Source organism: Vidua macroura, chromosome 27 (assembly GCF_024509145.1).
Source record: "Vidua macroura isolate BioBank_ID:100142 chromosome 27, ASM2450914v1, whole genome shotgun sequence".
Classification (NCBI taxonomy): domain Eukaryota; kingdom Metazoa; phylum Chordata; class Aves; order Passeriformes; family Viduidae; genus Vidua; species Vidua macroura.
This window is the reverse complement of record NC_071597.1, coordinates 246,172-265,999: the sequence shown is the minus strand read 5'-3', so window position 1 is coordinate 265,999 and position 19,828 is coordinate 246,172. Positions and strand designations below refer to the sequence as shown.

At 61.5% G+C, this 19,828-nt stretch overlaps 1 protein-coding gene across 2 annotated transcripts; it reads right to left on the bottom strand.

Annotated features, from left to right (window-relative positions):
* Positions 1 to 56: 56 nt before the first annotated feature.
* Positions 57 to 17,062, bottom strand: LOC128819702 (signal transducer and activator of transcription 5B). Of its 2 annotated transcripts, none has more exons than XM_053999942.1 (19): positions 15,231 to 17,062; positions 5,515 to 5,652; positions 5,261 to 5,417; positions 5,089 to 5,178; positions 4,763 to 4,937; positions 4,564 to 4,694; positions 4,322 to 4,473; positions 4,096 to 4,251; positions 3,833 to 4,012; positions 3,609 to 3,696; positions 3,386 to 3,508; positions 3,144 to 3,236; positions 2,808 to 3,014; positions 2,550 to 2,644; positions 2,353 to 2,483; positions 1,522 to 1,692; positions 1,268 to 1,319; positions 981 to 1,088; positions 57 to 913 (listed from the first exon to the last, which is right to left on the bottom strand). In XM_053999942.1, exons 2-19 carry the CDS (start codon positions 5,640 to 5,642, stop codon positions 787 to 789), a joined length of 2,364 nt encoding a protein of 787 aa, XP_053855917.1. In that variant the 5' UTR covers positions 5,643 to 5,652; positions 15,231 to 17,062; the 3' UTR covers positions 57 to 786. The 2 variants fall into 2 exon arrangements, with proteins under 2 accessions (XP_053855917.1, XP_053855918.1); XM_053999943.1 differs by having other exon boundaries at positions 1,537 to 1,692.
* Between the last annotated feature and the right edge of the window lie 2,766 nt (positions 17,063 to 19,828).

Here is a 19,828-nt window from a genome sequence, read left to right as displayed (position 1 = left end):
GAGGAGCTCTTCAGAGGGACCCACCTCTGTCCCAAGACACACGTGGCACTCAGAGCTTTTGTGTTACAAAAATATTCCGTGCTTTATTTACTCTGTGATAGAAAAATAACATGGCCAGGACCCGAGTTTCCCACCCAGGCGAGGGGAGAAGCAGCGGGCAGAGGGCTCCGCTTCCCCAAATCCCCTGCCCACCCGACTGCCCTCTCTGGGTGCCCTCGCACCCTGCCACCCTCATGCTGCACTGGCTCCTGAGGGGACACCGAGGCCGGGAGCCAGGGGGGGCTCCTGCATCCTTGGGGGCAGAGGAGAAGATGAGGTGCAGGGACCCTGCCACTGTGGAGCAGAGCACCAGCACAGGCTAGGGGAGCCCTGGCAGAACCCCTCCTCTGCCCTCTGCCCTCACGCACCCCTGGGAACAGAGCTGCAGGGGAGAACAAGAAGGCGACATGTACATTCTTAGTGACGACTGCGAAAGCGAACCTGAGGCCGGGCTGGCGGCCCCCGCCCCAGCAGCCCCACGGGGGAATGAGGGGCTGCAGGGCCAGTGCTGGCAGAAGCGGAAAGCCGAAGCTGGGCCTCTTAAAAGGAACATACAGGAAAACCATGCGACAAATCCGCTGCTGTTTATACAAGGGCATAAACACTAAAGAGCTGGACGCCAGCCTGTGTTTTGGGGCAGCACAGAGCAAATCCTGGGGGCAGGGCCCACCCGCTGTCCCCTGGCACAGAGACACAAACACAGCACAGTCCCCGCAGCGCCAGGGCCAGGGGCAAGGCGCCTGCCTGTCACGACTGGGCGTGGGGGATCCACTGACTGTCCACAGGGCGCCGCAGCAGCTCCTCAACGTGCCTTGCCACATCCATCGTGTCTTCCAGGTCAAAATCACCCTCGGGGTCCAGCACAGGGTCGGGGCTGTGGGAGGCAGGCGGTGAGGGGAGGACCAGCTGCAGCAGTATAGGGATAGGGGTGCAATACTCACTTCTGGGTGTACATGTTGTAATGAGGCTGGGAGCAGACAGCAGGTGACGGTGCCTGGTCCATGTAGGTGGCCCCTCCAGGGGCAGAATCTCCTGATGCATTGACAAACCTGTGGGGATGGGTCTCATGAGCACCGCGTGCCCTGGGGGTGAAGTCACCAAGATGTCTCACAAGGCTCAGCGCCAATGTGGCCATCTGTGGTGGACCTGAGCCACCCAATCCAGCCAATTCAATGCTGGGAACCCATGGCAACCACTGCCCAGGACCTCCCTTCGGGGTCACACTTACTCTGGCACCACTTGCTTGATCTGTGGCTTCACATATCCATCCACAGCTTTAGCTAGAGAGAAGGAGGCAGCACTGAGGGCCCAAGCTCCAGCACATGCCACGACCCCGGGCAGTGCTGGGGGCTCAAACGTGGCCAGATGCAGAACCCCTGTGGGGCCGGTGTGGCCCCGGGGTGGGGGTTGCTGAGAACACCAGCTCCACCCAGCTGGATGCACAAAAGAGGGGACACACGTGGGATGAAGGGACAGCGCTACCTGGCGTGGACTCACAGAGAACCGGCGTGTAGTACTTGGAGAACACCTCGTCCTTGGGCCGGTCGGGGAACACGTAGATGAGGTAACTGAGATCCCCGAGGCGGTCAGCCAAGGAGCGGATGGAGAAGTCCCTGGTGGTGAAAGGCATCAGGTTCCAGAACATCCTCTCAGCTGCAAGACAAGTGTGAGGATCATGGTGACTCCCAGAGTTTGCAGCAGCTCCTGGCTGTGCTCTGCACATGGGCTGCGAGGTCACATCAAGCAGCAAACAGCAGGTCCCACACTGCATCCCTCCCCCAGCAACAGCTGAGGATAAAGCATAAGTCACCAGAAAATGGGATAAAGTAGGAGGTACAGCGAAGCCAAGGCAGGTCTGGCCTCATCCTGACACATGGGGTGCTGGCTCCCCAACCATGGGGCTCCATGGGGCTCTGTGGTGCTTCTCAGTCATGTGGCCCTCCAAAGGATGCTCTTGTGAACAGCAACAGACTCCTGCATGGGGTCAGGATACAACCCCTGCACTGGGGAGCACCACCGAGTAACTGGATTTTGTACAGTCCACATCATTCCCCAGGGCTGGGTTGGAGGGTTCAGCCTGGTCCCTCCTCCCCGCTGCTGCCACAATTCGGGTCTGACACAGCCACAGCTGCAGCGAGCGAGGGCAGCACCGCTCCCCATGGGACAGCCACGGCATTCTGGGGGCTCTGGTGCTCGCCTCTTTCCTGAGGATAACTCCAGTGTGCCTGCCGTGGCAGTGCCACTACCAAGGGCATGAGGTGGCCTGGCTGGGGCCACTCGGTCCAGGGATGCCAGTGCCTGGCAAACACTCACAGGAGTCGAACTTCCAGGCTATGGTGATGCCACCGATCTCCGAGTCGCTGAAGCGCAGGAGGAAGGTCCCGTCGGGCTTGTTGATGAGCAGGTCGTGCGCCTGCTGCTTGTTGACAAAGCCCAGGATGGCCCTAGGCAGAGTAGGGCGTCAGGGCTTGGGGCTCGGGCCAGGCAGCACAGGACAGGGCGGCTCTTACCCATCATTCCAGTGCGGCTTCAAATGCTTCTTCAGCACCTCCATGACCCCGTCAAACCACTGCCAGAAGGTGTAATTCCTCCCAGGCAGGTTTTCCTGTTGAAATCCTCAGATAATGAGCACTCCTGTCACCAGCCTCTGAGCCTCTGTGACACGGCACAGACATTGGGTGCAGCAGCAGCAACTCAGGGACCCCCAGGTGGGTACACCCCATCCAACCCCACTGGGGGGGGCTCTGGACAGAGTCCAGGCCACTTACCCGGTTGAACTGGGACCAGGACACTGTGGTGCTGCTGTAGTCCTCCAGGTGGGAGCTGGTGCTGTTGAAGAGCTTTTGTGCCAGGAACACCAGGTTCTCCTTGGTCAGCCCGCGGCTGCTCTGCACTTCTGCCTTGAACTTCATGTTGAGCGCCTCGCAGAGCTGTGGCCACTGCACCTTGTCAGGCACAGCGAAGGGCACGCGGCCCTGGGGGCAGAGAGCGTGGTCAGCACCAGCTCTGCCTGATGCTTCCAGGCATGTCCCACTGGGAGGCTGAGCCCTACTCCCACACCAGGCAGATAGGACCTGCCCTGCCCCCACAGCACTGGCACTCACAGGCTCAGCAAAGGCGTTGTCCCAAAGCACGGTGGCCGTGGCATTGTTGTCCTGGCTCCCATGCACAATCACCACCACAGGCAGGGACAGCGTCTGCCGAGAGGAAGGAGACCAGAATGGGCTGTGGGGCACCAAGGGAGCATCACCCATGGGCAGCCATGTGGCCCCAGCCCAGCCCCACTCCTGTGGGCATAGTGCCCATGGCTTGCCTAGGGCCTGCAGAAGGGATATAGCAGCTTTACCTTCACCTGGAAGACCAGCTCATTCCCACCGACACTGAACTGTGACTCGAAGAGGATGGTGAATTTCTCCTCTGTCACTGACTCTGCACCGCGGCGATCCGAGCGCTTGATCCGCTTCAGGGACTGCAGGGACACAAGGGGTGAGCGTGGAGGAATAGATGGGGACAGCGGGGTGAACACAGAGGGACACAAGGGGACAGCACAGGGAGCCAGGGGCACTCACCATGTTGCGGAAATGGGCGCTGAGTGTGCCGGTGGCCTGGTGATACTCCATCACACAGCAGTTGTTGAGGATCTCCCCGCTGCTCTCGCTGCCACAGGAATGCACACGGAGTCAGGGCACACCAGGACTGGGAGCTGTGCGAAGTGCAGCCCTTCCCCCCGCCCCACACCCTGCTCCCATTGCCTTGGCAGCCCCAGCCACACACCCCCAGCCCCTGGCATTACTTGCGGGTGCTCTCATTCTTCAGCAGGGCCTTGGCTTGCTGCTCGCTGATGATGGTGGCCTTCACTTGAGGGGGGTTCATGTGCACATTCAGCTTCCCCCCCACCAGGAGCCGCACAGTGGCTGCAAACTTGGTCTGTGTCTTCAGCACCTGGGGGGGCTGCTTCTCGATGATGAAGGTGCTGGGGGGGAACAGGGGGATCAGGGGGGCTGGGAAGGGGGCAGGGCCAACCTGGGCCCCCACCCAGCTGGGCCCAACTTGTACCTGGTGACCAGGGCAGAGATGATGTCTGTGATGGTTCCGTTCAGCTCTGACAGCATCTCCTCCACTGGGCCTGGGATTGGCAGCTGCTGGCACAGGTGCTCGGCACGGCGGATCTGCTGCCGGTTCTGCCAGATGATCTCTGCCAGCTTCTCACACCTGGGGGGAGCAGGGCTCAGCACCCACTGGGCTCAGCACCCCATCCTATCCCACCCAACCAGGCACTCACCAGGTCTGCAGCACATCCAAGGTGCCTTCAGGTGGGCCCCCATTCCCTGCCAGCTGCTGCCGACGCTTCCACTGGATCAGCTCATCATCCAGGATGGTTGTTTGCTGCTTGCGCAGCAGCTGCAGCGTCTTCTGGTGCTTCTCAGCCAGGTCCTGTGAGGTGGGACAACATCAGGGGCGCAGGGATAGTGTCACAGGGCATCATGGGGACAGCATCACGGGGAACCAGGCGGCATCACTCACGACGCGGTACTGCTGTAGTGTCTGGGCCTCACGGTGCAGCCAGGCCTCCAGCGATGCCTTCTTCTGCTGCAGCGTCGTCTCCCGCGACATGCGCTCCTGGGGGCCCAGCTGGGAGAGCTGGGAGAACTGGGCTGGGGACAGGGCATGGTGTTAGGTCCTGCCAGCACCCCAGCCCCAAGCCCCTCGGGCCCCCACCCACCTTGGAGTCGCATGTTCTCCTGGTACTGGATGATGAAGTATTCCTGTGTCTGCTGCAGCTTTTTGAGCTCATTCTCTGAGTCCTGAGTGATGAGCCGCAGCTCCTCGAAGGTCTGGTTGATCTGCAGGTGCTTCTGGGACATGGCGTCCACCAGGGAGCCAGATGGGGAAGGGCTCTGCACGGGGCACAGGGTGCGCTCAGCACAGTGAGGGGATGCTCCCCATTCCCTGCCTCAGCGCTGCTCCCATCATGATGGAGTCAAGAGCCCCTGAGCATCCCCCCACCCCTGCAGAACCCTCTCCTCACCCCTCCCAGCCCGCACTCACATTGTTCGCCTCCCGCACCAGCCGCTGCTCGTGGTAGAGGATGTGCCGGATGCAGCGCACCAGCTCCATGGGGCATCGGTCATACGTGTTCTGTGGGGAGAGCACGGCCTGAGCCAGGCACAGGGCAGGGACCCCCCTGGCCTTGCACCCCTGCCCACAGTCCCCCACTCGCCTGCAGCTGCGTAGCGTAGTGCCCCAGCTTGATCTTCAGCAGGAAGCCGTCCTCACCCACTTGGTGGTCTGCCTTCTTCTGCAGCTCCTGGATCAGCCCCTCCAGAAGCTGTGTCGCCTTCACATTCTCCTGGGGGTTGTCAAGGTCGATGGAGTCCCTGCGTGCGGAGCAGAGTGGTGTCAGGGCAGCCTGGCAGCAGGGAGCACCCACCTGTACCCTAGGGCGGCCCCTGGGAAGAGGACAACCTGACCTACCATGCCTGGCTCTCGATCCACTGAGACAGGTAGTGCCGCACCTCGATGGGGAAGTGCTGCCCATAGAGCGCCTGCATCTGCCGCAGGGCTTCGCCCTGGAGCTGCTGGGCCTGGATCCACACCGCCATGGTTCAGCACCTGCGGGAGATGCACTGTCAGGGCACCAGCGGGACGCAGGCAGGCACTGTGCTGCAAGGGGTCTGGCCCCGGCTGTCCCCACACCCTCTGCAGGAGTGTCCGGAGTCCCTGGTGCTGCCAGCGCTGTCTCCAGCTGCTGAAAGAAAGAGCACGCTGGGGCAGGGGACCCTGGCTCTGCATCACCCCCTCTTTTCTAGGAACAGCCCTGGGGGTGCCCAGGGCCAGGGATGTGCCTGTGCGTGGCTTCCCCACATGGTTCTCATTTCCCCTCACTGCACCACGGGATTGCAGCCATCACTGGCCACGCAAATGAGGAAACAAGCCAGGGGGAGGAAGGGCTGGCCAGAAATCCAGGGTGACGCAGAGCAGAGTCCCCCCCCCCCCCCGCATTCACCCTGCTCCTGCCCACACCCTGGCAGTGCCAGCAGGCAGGAGCAGCCCCAGCCCCAAGAGCCCACGTTGCACCGCAGTCCCTGACAAGTCCCCAGTGCCAGGGCCACTGTGTGCCCCACGTCCTGGTGGAGATGATGGACCTTCCCAAAGCAGTTTTGGGGTGATTCTGGCTCCATGCAGGGATTCCACCCACTACACAGCCTTGGCTCCCCCAGGGGTAGGCAGGGATGAGATGGTGGCAACAGCACCTCTACTAAAATCATTGTGCCCCCTGGGTCACCTGTGCTTAGAGGGGGCTGGAGAAACAACCTGCAGCTGACTGTGTGAGGGTGATATAATGGTGAGTGACAGAGGAGGGTCTGGGGGGCTCAAGGTCCCCCCCTGAGTGAGGAGGCAGCAGTACAGTAAACAGCATTTAGATACACTCACACCCTAACCACCTGGGATTTGGCACCACACAGAGGGGCCAGGCAGGCCAGGTGACCAGGCCAGAACCCGATCACTGCACTGGCTGGTGACAAGCAGAGGGGCTGAGCCAGTGAGGGCTGTGCTTCCCCCTCTCCCTGAAGCATTTTGTTCAGCCTCAGAAATACCCAGCGGCCCACAGGGCCCCAAAAGAACAGTCAGGGGGACATGCTGGGGGACAGTGGCAGCAGGTCCGAGTGGAGCAGCCACAGCCAGAGCCCCTGAGCTGTGCAAACCCGCCCCTGAACAGGAAGAGGAACAATAACCAAGAGCTGGCTAAAAATGAATTTTTCCCCTGTAAAAAGGGAGGAACATTTCCACATTCACAGAAATCACCAAGCTGGAAATGCTGCTGGCAAGGAGGGGCCTGGGGAGGCAGAAGAACGTCAGCAAGGAGGAAAGGGAAGGTGGGATGGCCGACAGCAGGACATGCTGCTGTTGGAAATTGCGGACGCTTGATAAGGGGCAGAGCCAAGAACAGCCATGCCAGTGCCACTGCACCACAAAGTGACCGAAGTCCCCAGTACTGTGGGGACATCTGCATGGACACAGAGCAAACAGACACTGCCCCGCCTGTTGATAAAATGGTGATCTCTTCCCATCTCACAGTGACAAAACACTTCCTACTCCACTCTAGCATGTTGTTAAGCAACAAGTCTCTGGCTGCTCTGTGGTGAGCTGGCAGGTACCACATTTGGCCAGTGCCAGCCTGGGAACAGGAGCACCAGCATCATATCTGCCTCTGCAAGGGGCTGTGCAGTGGCTGACGGTGGCAGAGCTCACCTGGTGTGTGCCCCAAAACACCATTTGCACCAGGCTTGAGCACAACCTCCACAGACATTGTCAATGCAGCTGGACATGCAATTTCTCCTGGGGGAAATTTGTCTCATTTTTGTCTCTGTGTCCCACCTGTGGACAAACCAAACCTCCCCATGGGCTGCAGGGTACCCTGACCACCGCAGCACAAGCAACCAGTGTCACCTGCCATGGGCAGACTTTTGGCCCTGAGACTTAGCACGGCTGGGGCAGCAACTCTGTTTCAGCATAAGCTGCAGCAGCATGGTCCCACCGTACAGCTGGAGCTGCCACTTCGAGCTTTTCCAGGCAGCCCTGCCTCCTGCACCTGGCTGCTGCTGGCAGCCACTGCCCTGGCCTGGACCATGGCTAACATCACTTTCCAGCATCACACTCCTCGGTGGCACCACCAGCTGCCCGAGAGATGGGAACCTAGGGACGGATCCACCCTCATGTCCAGGGACATTCACCCACCCCAGTGCCGCCTCCAGCCGGCCAGCCCCAGCAGGGCCACTGCAGCCTCAAGCACTGCCACGGGTCAGCCATGCACGGCAGCCACCGGCCCCATGCGCACTCCAACAACTGCAAGAGGCAGATAATTGTCGTGGTTTAGGCTACTTTGCATTTACTCGCTGGCAGCGAGCTAGAACCCACCCGTCACTGCAGCTCGGTTAACCAGCAGCACTCGACAAGCCACAGCGACGCGCTCACCAGAGACACGCTGCCTGTGAAGGGGCACAGGCAGCTGCTTCCCGGGGTAGGACCACTGCTGAGGACAGACCCCAGAGCTGTGGAGAGGGACCCCAGCAACACAGGGACCGAACAGAGAGAGGGAGATGCCAGCAGACATAATTTCTGCCTCTTAAGGTCTCACTGCCCACTGCTGATGGGGAAGCACTGCCAAACCCAATGCAAAACAGGAGAAACCCACTCAAAAAGGGCACTCAGCCAGAGAGGAGAGGGGAAGATGGGAAAGGTGGCAGCTCTGCTGGGGCTTGGGGCAACCAAGGGACTGACGTGATCACACTGGGGAAGGGTCGAAGGCACAGTGGCAGTAGGCACCAGCAAGTCCCAAACTGCAGGAGAGCCAGAGCACATCCGTGGGCAGACAAAAGGAGGGAAATGCCTCACAGGATGAGGACGGCAGTAGCAGCTTCCCATGTGTCATCCAAGCACAGGCAGCAGCTACCCCGGCACCGGAGCACGCCCTGCACGGGATGCTCGCTGCAATCTGCCGCGGGACGCTCCCCGCACAGAGCCAGCCCGAAGACCTCCTCGTGAGCAGGACACCCCTGCTTTGCTGCTGGCACAGCCCCCGACAGCAGCCTCTTGCCCAGACCCATGCCGTGAAGGGCCAGGCAGGGGCCAAGGGCTAGGCAAAGGCCTGGGGGGGACCGCCGGGCTCTGGCTGTAACCCCCCGCCCCACTCCCGCGACCCACGCGGTCCCTCCGCCGCGGCGGCTCCCGCACTGCCCTTTGCCCGGTGCTCCGGCAGCCCGGGGGTTTCCGGAGCGGTGTCTTGCCGGGGCAGGGGCGCGGCGCTGGGCTCCGGCGGCCGCTGCGCCTCCCGCCGCAGTAAACACGGACACGTGGTTTCTCGGCACCTCCGGGAACCCGCGATCGCTTCCAGGTCAGAGCCGGCCCCGCTTGTGGCCACAGAGCCGGACCCTGCACCCTACGGTGGTGCCGCCGAGGGGCTCCGGTGTTGCCCCAGCCAGCGCTGCCGCTGCCCCCGGCAGGCCCGGCGGGAAGCTGTCCTGCAGCCCTCCAAGGTGGGCGGCCCCAAGCAAGACCCCTCCAGGGCAAGATCCGGCCCCCAGATGGGCCCCGGGCACGGTGGAGGCGACAGCCGGGAGCGGCCGCTCGGCACAGCGAAGGGCTGTCCGCACCAGCTCACCCCAGGGCCCCGCTGGAGCCGGGTGTGGAGTGCCCCGTCCTGCAGCCGCACTCACCGCGCTCAGGCCCCGCTCTGGCGTCCGGCCCCAGGACAGCCCGGCTACGGCTCGGGGCGGGCACGGCCGGGCTCCCGGGCGGCCTTTTCGCTGGCTGCGCACTACAGGAAGGAGCAGAGAGCAGCTATTTCCTTCCAAAATGTCAGGTGCCTGCGCGGGACAGCCTGCCCCCGACTGCTGCAGCCACCTCTGCCACGCTGCCCGCGGGGCGCCCGCCGGGCAGCGGGGCCGGCACACTCTGCCCCTCACACCGCCCCGAGCCAGAGCAGGCACAGCTTCTGTCCTCAGCAGGGCAGTGGCACTGAGCCCCCGTGGCTGGCTGAGGGCCAGGGATGGGACCCCAGGGAGTCATGCAGGAGTTCGGCATGCGGGGAGACGGGACCCGCTCACCTGCACCCCCCAGCTTCGCTCACAGCCCCCAGCGCACGGCCCTGGAGCAGAGCCTGCAGCAGGAGCACCCGGGTGATGGTGAGCAGCCCCCAGCCCTGCTCCTCAGAGCTGTGGCACCGACACACTGTAGAGCTGGCACAGAGAGCCAAGGGCTGCTCGCATGTTTTACACCAGCCTGTGGTTTCCAGCTCTGGCTGGGAGGTGGCAGCGCCCACCGGCACGGGAACGAGCTCCTTCTAGAAGCTCCATGCTTTGATGGGGTTTGTTTGTCTCCCACAGAAAGTGGCAGCAACTGATGGCTTCGCCCTGGTGGCATCAGGGAGGAGGCAGCTGAACCACTCAGCCCACACTGGAAACATCTGGGGCCAGGTACCATGATACTCATGAAAGACGCATGGCTGGCTCTGGTAATCCAACGTGCCCCTCAAGAGCAGAGGCGACAGGCCCCACAGCAGCAGAGTAGGTAGGCAGAGGTGGAAGTGGTAGCACCAGGACTGTCCAGGTGTCCCAGCAACTCTGGGAGCCAAAAGCAGAGAATTCACACTGTTACAGGAACAAGGAAACCACATGCATGACCTGATGCTACCCAGAGGGGACACCAGCCCCACACAGGCAGAGATGCCCCAGCTGGAGACTGATTCCAGGGGCATCAGTGCTGGGGGCTGCCGACAGCTCATCTCACACCACTGGCCAGGCTCTCTGCCTGCCAGTACTTGCCACCCTTGGGAAAGGTTTTCCTCCTCACTTCAGATTTCTTCCAATCAGAGAGGCCCAGAAACCCACGTCAAACCAAAACCACCAAAATACCCAGCAAAATCCCTTGAATCCAGCAGCTGGAACCTCGAGAAAACCTCAGTGCACCAAGAGCCACCCTGGGGCAGGCACAGCCAGATACAGGCACTGCCCAGGAACCAGTGGGATTCCTTCAGACACTGAGCATGTAGCAGGACCAGCACTGGTGGGCAGGACACATGGTACAGACACATCAGCAGAGCCCAGGGCCCAACCAGTCCAATGGGCACAAGTCCAGTGTGGCTCCTGCAGGACATGCACCGTGGGGAGCCCAGTCCCTGCCAGCACTGGTGCTGCCCCCATCATAAACCCCCAGACAGGATTAGAGAGGCTGGGCAGAGCTTTAATTACTCCTGGCTCCCTGGGGCCAAGCAGCTGAATTAACTAGCTTTGGGGCTGGCACAGCAGGGAATTGCCAACTCACTGTTTTGGAGCTTCCCCTGGCTAGGTGGGGGAATCCCAGGGCAGGCACAAAGCCACTTGCAGCATCCCAGACTCTGGCCTTGCCCGGGCAGGGATGTGCAGCTGCCCTGTGCCAAGACACTCAAGGAAGGGATTTTCCCTTCACACTAATAAGGACGAACCCCAAGTCCCTGTAATGCCACGCTGAGGGCACAGCCCTGGGGTCCCTCAGGTTCTGTAGCAGCCTCCTGCACCGAGGCCAAATCCATCACAGCCCCTGGCTCGGTGCTAATCCCTGCTCAGACCTGCTCCAGCCCAGGAGGGACAGGCCAGGCGAAGGACCGGAGGATTAAGCTCATTTCAGCATTGAATTAGTCCCGATTGGGGTCTGGAGACACAATTTCATTTTCTCTGCCCATGCTCCAGTGAGCACACACAATGGCACTAATCCACCCACAGCCAGACTGGATTTGCTGGGCAGGACCCAGGTGGGCTGGGGAAGATGTGGGCAGCACAGGCACCACCGGCACTGCTCTGGCTGCATCCATCCCCTCAGATCGATGCCATGCTCCAGCTCTCCTTGGGGCTGGGGACGTGGTGCAGGAGCCTCCTCACCCTTGGCACGGCTGTCCTGCAGGGCCAGCCCAGCTGGCACGGCACAGGCTTTTTGGATGTGTGGTGAGCAGGGAGAGCCAGAGGGACACCAGGGCAGCTCCTGCATCTCCCCACTGCCAGAGTTCATCCCCAGCAGCTGCAGCAGCTCTGCACACAGAGATGCTCTTGCACCAAGCCAGCGGAGCAGGATGGAGAGGAGAAAAGCCCTGCCTTTGGAAGAGGGGATGCACAGACATCCAGGGGTGCTGGCAGGAGGGGGACTAGTCAGAGAATAAAACAACCAAAACACCAGTGGTTTGTGCAACAAAATTCTCAGTCAAATCGAGAGAGGGGGCAAAGCACAGCGTGCATCCATTCACACACAAATATGTCCAGGTGGGTTTTGGCTTTCCTGGCCCTGGGATGGGCTTTCCAGCCCCTGAAGCAGCAGCAGAGCCCCTACCCCTGAGCTGCACCGTAAGCCTCACCACACCACCATAAGCAGGGCCAGAGAAGCTGCACCCCTGGGCCCACAGCTCAACAGCACCAGGGTCGGGTATTCACACCAGAGAGGACAAAGATAATTTTACAGCAGTTGCTGCTGGTGCAGGGACTCAGAACTGCCAGCAAGAGCAGCCTCTTCCTCTGCTAAAGGCTTTGCAGGGCCACTGAGTGATAGGGATGAGAGGCCAGACAGAATGGGCACCCAGCACGTGGCAGGCAGGGCTGGGTTGCTGCTCTGGCTCTTTGAGGCAGTGCTCTCCAGCACCAGCCTTTTCCCCAGTTCCCTCCCCAGCAGAGCTGTGCTATAAACCAGCTCATAACACAAAGTTACACTGAAAGTGGGGATTGCAAAACTCACCAGTGACTGTGTGAACCGGGAATGCGCTGTGATTGTGCTGTGGTTCAGCTATGCTCCTGTGGCTGTCCCAGCTTGGCGGCACATCATTCCTGATACAGTGGGAAGCAGGACCCAGCACTCAGGGAAGCACTGGGCATGAAGCTCCTGCGAGCAGCCCGTGCTCCTGGCCCCTCTGGTGCAGCCAGATGGGTGGATTCTGCTTTATCAGCAAGTCAGCTCAGCCCTATCGGCCAGGAAGCCGTGTTCACAGTGTGCCTCCCTCCCCCTTGACGTTTCCCAACGCAGCGGGAGCAGCGGCGTGCAGCAGCCTACCTTTTATCAGCCAGCAGATGTTGCTAGAACTGTTGCTGCATGTGAAATTCAGGCATGCCCAGCACCACTTGGATCCCTGCACCAGCCATGTGCTGCCAGGGTAAACACCCCCGCCCCCTTCCTCCCGGGGTCAAAACACTTGGGGGTTGCAAAATAGACACCCCATGAAAGGAAAGGCATGCCACAGAAACATTACAGCTGTCGAGGCTACTTCTCCCGGAGCGTGCCGGAGCCCCGGAGCCAGCACAGCCTCCCAGGCTGGAGCTGCCTGCATGGCTGAGTCCTGACCCGTCCTGGCAAGGTGGGGACTCTTACCCTAACCTTAACCCTAGCCATGCCCTGGCTTCCCTGCAGTGGCTGCTTCAAGGGCAGCACTCACAGTGTGTGGGACACTGGGAGTGACCACTGCCAGGCAGGCAGAGGGATGCTGATGGCAGGGAGCACAGGTACCCAGGGGATGCTGATGGCAGGGAGGTCCCATTCACCCCACCTGCCATCCCACTGGGCCTGGGCTCCCACTGGCTCCCCAGGGCTGCTGTGAAGCCTGTCGGGTGCGGCCCAGCTTACAGTCATTCCTTGCAAACTAGAAAGTAATTTCCCAGCTGATGGGGCTGCTTCACTGTACTCGGCCCAAAGCAGTCGCCACTCGCCACCCACGATGTCGCAGAGTGCAGGGAGCAGGGATTTTTTGCAAGCAGGGTATCTGAGTTTTGCTATCACTCGAGAGAGCGAGCTGGGAAACCCCATGGCAAAGCCTTCACAGTCACTTTGGAGTCAGCACTTCCCCCGCTGCGAGAGGGGAAGGTCCCTCCAGAGGCTCTGTGTGCCCTGTGCTAAGCATCCCCAACTGCAGCTCCCTGTATGGTGAGAGCATCCCTAATCCCACCCCAGAGCACTGGCCTTGGCACAAGGCAGATGCAGCAGACCCGGTGAAGTGGCTCTAGTGACAACTGTAGGGACCCAACACCCCCAAAGCAGGGCACTATCAAAGTGTCACAAAACACAGAGTGGGTGACAGTCACCCATCACACCCTGCTCCCAGCCCAGCTCTCCCATGTCTCTGCACACAGGCTGTTGGCACCTCTCAGTCCTCACCAGAGCTCCTCCTCCTGCTCATGCTGCACCCACAGCACAGCAGGGCACAGCACAGCCCTCTCCAGCCCCAAGGATGAGCTGCTCTCCCGGAACAGTTATAAAACCCAGGGAGACAGTCTCCATCTTCACATCCAGCACCTTGGAACCACACCAGGTCAGGCTACAATCCTGATGGCTTCAGAAGCTCAAGGACCTGGGCCAGAGTCAAGACCTGGAGGGCAGAGCTCCCACCGTGGAGGGCTGAATCCTGATGTCCATGGCAGTGGTCAGGCTCTGCAGAGCACCTCATTATGCCTGCACTAAGTGCCCCCTCGCATGCCACTGCTGGGGCTCACACTGCTCTGGGCACAGGCACGAGCACTGCAGGGACCCGGGCTGGCCGCAGGCAGCCAGCTCAGTGAGCCAGCCCACAACCAGGAATGTCCTGCTCCAACCAAGGGCCCTGCACCACAGGGACATCGTGTGCCATGCCCCTGCTGTGGGTAAATCACTCGGAGCTACCCTGAGCCCAGCCCTGTCTCCCCTCCGCAACGCGCCCCAGGCACTGTCACCAAACTGCTGCTGGTCACCGGCCCGGTGCCACGGGGTGCCCAGCACGGCGCACGGAGAACTGAACGAGCCAATAGCCCCGGCCCATCGGCGGTGCCAGCGCAGCTCAGGGCGCGCTCAGCAGCGCCGGTACGAGCTGAGCATTGGAGGCACGGAGCCGCTCGGCAGGAGCTGCCCGGGGCCGGCCTGGCACGAGCCCGGGGCTGGCCGGGCACGGAGCCCTGACAGCTCCGTAACCCGCTGGACAGGTGGCCGCGGCTCCCGCGGGCTCCCAGTCACCGGCCGCGCCCGAGCTGGGTGAAAGGCCACTGGGCGCTGCGGTCCCCGTGGTGTCGCCGCTCCCGCCGGGGAACGATCCCACCCGCCCCGCGGCGCCGAGCCGCGTGCGCCACCGACAGCAACCGGGCTCGCACTCCCGCCAGCGCGGTTCGGTGTGCTGCCTGCGGCGGGACGCCCCCGGCACCGCACGGGACGCCTCGCGTTGTCCCGGATCCTCCCCTCGGCCCGGGACCGGGACTCGGAGCCGCCCTCCGCGGCCGCCGCTCCGGCGGGGCCCGCGTGCGAAAACCGGCCCCGCTCCGCCGGGCGAGGAGCGCCCCCGCCCCGGGATGCGCCGCGGCACCAGGACGGGCCCGGGACGTACCCGCTGCCCCCTCGGAGCGGCCCCACTGTCGCCTCCGCCCGCCCAAGAGACCGCGGGCCCAGCCGGGCCCCCGCCGAGCCCCGCGCCCGGCCCAACTGCGCCTGCCCGGGGTTACGAAACACCCACAGCGCGGACCGGACCGGACCGGACCGGACTGGAACGCCCCGAGCCCGAGCCCGAGCCCGAGCCCGGGCCCCGGCCCCGGCCCCGCCGCACCCCGCCCGGCCCTGCGGTCAGGAAGGCGGACGGGGTCCAGGCCCGCTCGGTCCGGTCCGGTCCGGTCCCGTCCGGTCCCGGTGGCTATGATGGCTCCGCGCTCCCGGCCCGCGCCCACCTGCGGCCGCAGCGGCGGCTGCGGCTCCGCTGCTCCCGCGGCTCCCGGCGCTCGGCTCCGCCGCCGCTCTGCCCCCGCCGCGCCCCGGCCCGGCCCGCGCGGCCCCGCCCCCCCACGGCTCCGCCCCCGCCTGCCCCCGCCGACACCGGGAACGGCACCGGGTAACGGAGCGGTACCAGTCACTGGGCAACAGCACCAGGTAATGGCACTGAGCAACGGCACTGGCCATCGGACACCAGGCACCGGGTAACAGTGCCGGTACCGGGCACGGGATAATGGCATCAGGCAGTGGCACTGGGTGACAGTACCGGACACCAGCAGAGGTTAATGCCACCAGTACCAGCACCAGCAAGAGGTAATGGCACAGGGTGTCATAAGTGAGTAGTGGCACAGGCACTAGAATTCAAAACAGCTTGAGGCTTCAACACCAGCAGCTGTGGTAGGACAGAAACCAGCACCAGAATTTAGCAGTAAGTACCGGGGAAGCCCAAAGCAGCACCAGGCCTTGGTTCTGGGAGTAGGAATGACCAAATCAGTACCAGGTGGCCACAGACGTGGCTGCAGGGCTGCCTTGTGCTGGGTCCTCTGTGTGAAGCAGCCCTGGCTGCGTGGTGCTCATTCCCACCACAGGCCTGGGCTGACACTTTGCAGCTACGTGCAAGGCCAAGATCCCCAGTGCTGCCACAGCCTCCAGCACCTGCTGGGACAAGACGCTGCATCCCCTTCTTCCAAGCTGCCACGTCCCCTGCAAGCTGTGAGGAGACCCAAGGCACTGCCAGCTCCTCTGCAGTTGCTCAAACAGGGAAAGTTGACAGCGGCCGTAAGAAAACCATCCTGAGGAGCTCTTGCACAGCTGGCACCCACAGCAGACTCCTCCTGGCAGTACTGTCACCCCAGGGCAGTGGGGTGCCCAGGTGATGGGCAACCCGGGGTGCGGCTGCTGTGCGGTGATGGGCAGAGGTGCTGGCAGGAAGCAATACTGGGTGTGCTCGTTCTGCCCCAGCGCTTGCACCCACCGCATGGGATCTCCTGGGCTTTCACTTTCGCTACCAGCTCATCCTCTGTGGCCTGAAAAAACTCCGGAGGGAAATTCAGCAAACAGGTCCCTCTCCTGCTCCGGGCTGGTAGAAGCACAGGTGACCCTTCCCCGGTGGGAATCCAGGAAGGAGGGGCTCGTCTCTCCTTGTGCCAGTGCTGGAACAGGATCGCTCTCAGACAGCTGGTGCACCAGCAATTGCAAATCACTTGGCCACTGTGTCAGAGCACAGCCCCAAGTTCCCACCTCTCTACTCCTTTTATCTATTGCTCTTGAACTAAAGTCCTCTGGCTCCAGCTCAGACTCCTCACTGCCTCGTCCAGCTCCACGCTTCCAAGAGATAAATACCTGTGGGCTGGGCAGGCACCAGCCCAGCACCTGCTCCATGCAAACAACAGCCACAAAACGGTGCTTTCCAACTGCCAGCCCCACTTCGTGCCTGAAGCAGCCTTGGTGAATGACTGAATGAGTGACTCCAGCCCGAACAGCCCTCAGCTCCCACTAAATATTTTGCTGCCTGTGCTCACCCTCTTGGGAGAATCTCACACACAAAGGCTGACACATCGCTGCTGAGCCACTGCCAGCAGAGCCCTGGCTGCAGTTCCCAGTGCTCCTGAGGCACTCCAGACCTCACAGAGAGGTGAGCTAGGACCCTGGCAAGCGGGGACAGGCACCCAAGGTGAAGCCAGCAGCTCCCACACTGTCTGTATGCAATGAGACAGAAGAAAAGGAATGGAGAATGCAGCACAGGGCCCTGGTGCCTGCCCACCCTGCTTGGCTGGGACGCTCTTGCTCTGGTGAGTTGCATCACGCGGACATGCGGCTTTCACAATCCCTGGCCCACATAACCCATTGGTGCAGTCAGCCAGGCGGGCACTGGCTGCTCAGGCCAGAGAAACAAGGTCACACACAATGTCTGTGGCTGCTGGGGCTCTGTCTGGGCACCACAGATCCCGGGGTATCTGGAGGATCCCAGGGACACAGCGCTCCCTGTGCCAGACCTGCACAGCTACATGTGCTTGGGAGAGCTGGAAGATGTAGGCAAAACACCCTCTTTTCCCTCTCACTTCCCTCCTTTCTCCCTCCCCTTCTGCTACAAAGGGGGAAAAAAGGAAAAATAAATTAGTGTTGGGAGAGAAAGTGGAGAGTGCTCCATGCTGAAAGGGCAAATGGAATCCAATAAAATCCAATCCAATCACAATTACAATTTGTTTTCACCAGGTCCCAAGGAAAACTCCAAGCTGGCTGGTGGGGATGTTACCAGGAGAAATTCTTCCTTTCCAGAGGAAAAGAACAGAGGAACAGTGACTGAAGCAGTGACCAATGGAGAGGCTGCCCCTGGATCTGCCCTGGAACTGCCCCAGCTCCATCCCACCGATGCCCCAAAGCAATCTTAGCCCTGCCCTGGCTCTCTTTGGGCCTCAGAAAGTCTCGGGAAGCCTCTGGGAAGGTGAGCATTATCCAGGCTGAGCTGCAGCCGGATGCAAGGCCACCTCGCATGAGCTCAGCAGGATGCCGAATGACGCTGCACATTCCGGGGACAGAGGGAGTCTGGAGCTTCGTAATGGATTTCCGAGAAAATTGCCTCTGTGTTTGGAGCAGGAGTGCAACGAGTGCAGGCGGAACAGCCTTCCTCCCTAAGTGGCATCTCAAGGGTCTTAATTATTTCTCAGGAGTGGAAACATTTATTTAGGCGGCTTTGGAGAGGTCCTGACGCTTTTGGCTACTGCCCTCCGGGCACATCCTGCATGCAAGGCTCCTCTGCAATCCTCCCTGCTGCTCCCGGGATGTGCGGAGTGCTGGGCTTGGGCAAAGCACAAACACCCAACCATGTCACCTGCGGGCAAGAACACCGCCTCGCCTCGGCTCCATCCCCTCCTGCTTCCTGGGAAGCAGCAGGACATCTCATGGGGGAGCCCAGCCCCATCCCATCCCTGCTTTGCATCCCTCACACTCCCAGGTCTCAAAACAAAACCCCGTTGTGATAATCCAGCCCAGCTAATGTGAAACAGATGAATCCCCACATTAGTCACAGATTCACATTTTCCCACAAAGGTCCCACTGGAGAACCAGTGAGGATGGGCCCTGCGGGGTTCCAGCCCTGCTGCTGGTGCAAGAGGCAGCCTGTGAAGAGTGGGGCCAGCAGCCGAGGGGACAGGGCAGCAGCACAGACCCTGCCAGAACCCGGCCACCCATGGGCAGCACACGACTTGGAGCCATGGGCAGGGCGAAGGGGGGGCACCAGAGATGCTTGTCACTGGCACAGGCTCAGCCTGATGGTGCCTAGTGCCAGCGGGAGGGGATGATCTGCTCCAGCAAAAACTGGAAATGACATTTTGTCCAAGGGGGAATTTCCACAGGAAACCTCTGCTTCCAGCCACTCGGATATGGCTGGGAACAACCCAGCAAACATTTGGCCTCAGTAGCCAAGCAGTGCCATTGCTTGGGCAAAGACTCATTGTTTCCTCCATAGTTCCTCCAGCTAGGAAAGAACATCCAGTTTCTGCTACTGAAACAGCCAAGACAGGACAGCGAGAGCCCGACTGGGTCTGCAGAGGGCACCAGAACCCCCCATCAGCTCAGTGAGTATCTCTGCACCTGAGGGGGCACGGGGGGCCCTGCAGCACCCACAGCCCAGCTGGGACCAAGGGCACAATCACTTCATGCCCACCCCAGTGCCGGGGCTGGCTGGGGGCATCAGGAGCACACGCAGAGCACTTGACCCTTGGCCCCCACCCCACGCTGGTGCATCCCGACATCTCTGCACATCCCCACGCATCCCTGTCCTCTCCCTGCGTCCCTGCTCTCCCTTGCAGAGCTCAGTTGCCACAGTAACCGCTCAGTCCCAGCCACTCCTGCCACAAATGTGCAGCCACAGGTCAGCCCAGTCCAGCGGCTGCACCAGGGCCAGGGCCCTTCACCCCATGTCGGGGTGAGCAGAGCCCTTGGTGCTGGTGCCACCACAGCCAGATGCTGCATTCTGAGCCAGGATGGGACACCTGTAGGGAAACAGGCAGGAGGTGGTGTTTTTGGAGATCACACTGTGCTGGAGCTCTGGGTCTGACCTCTGCCACGTGTGGCAGTAGAAGCCACCACTGCTTGGTTCTTCTCTGCTGTGTATTTATCTGAGTGTGATGCAATATTTATTTGACTGTTGTGTTCTGAGTACTGGAAGCAGGGATTGGGATGGCTCTTGGCTTGGGCAGCAGTGGCATGTGCTCTGCAGCTCCGCATGTGTTGCTGTGGGAAGATCCTACCCAGCACCTGGGAGGGCAGAGGCGAGCCTCAGACAGGTCCTTGGACAGGTGGCAACTGAGTCCCGGGGGTCTCTGCCTCCCATCCCTCACTGCAGCCCTGCTCATTCAGTTGCTTGGCCCTGGGATAAGCTGTGGCCTCTCTAATCCCTGTCTGCTGCCTTATTCCCAAGGAACTGTTAATACTGCACAGCTCAGACACCCCAGGTACCTGTGGGACCCTACATGAGCGCCTGCTCTGGACTGCCCCTGGTCCAGGGCTGCCCTGGCAGGTGGCTGCCCATCCCCATGGGGCCGCCCTGCACCCG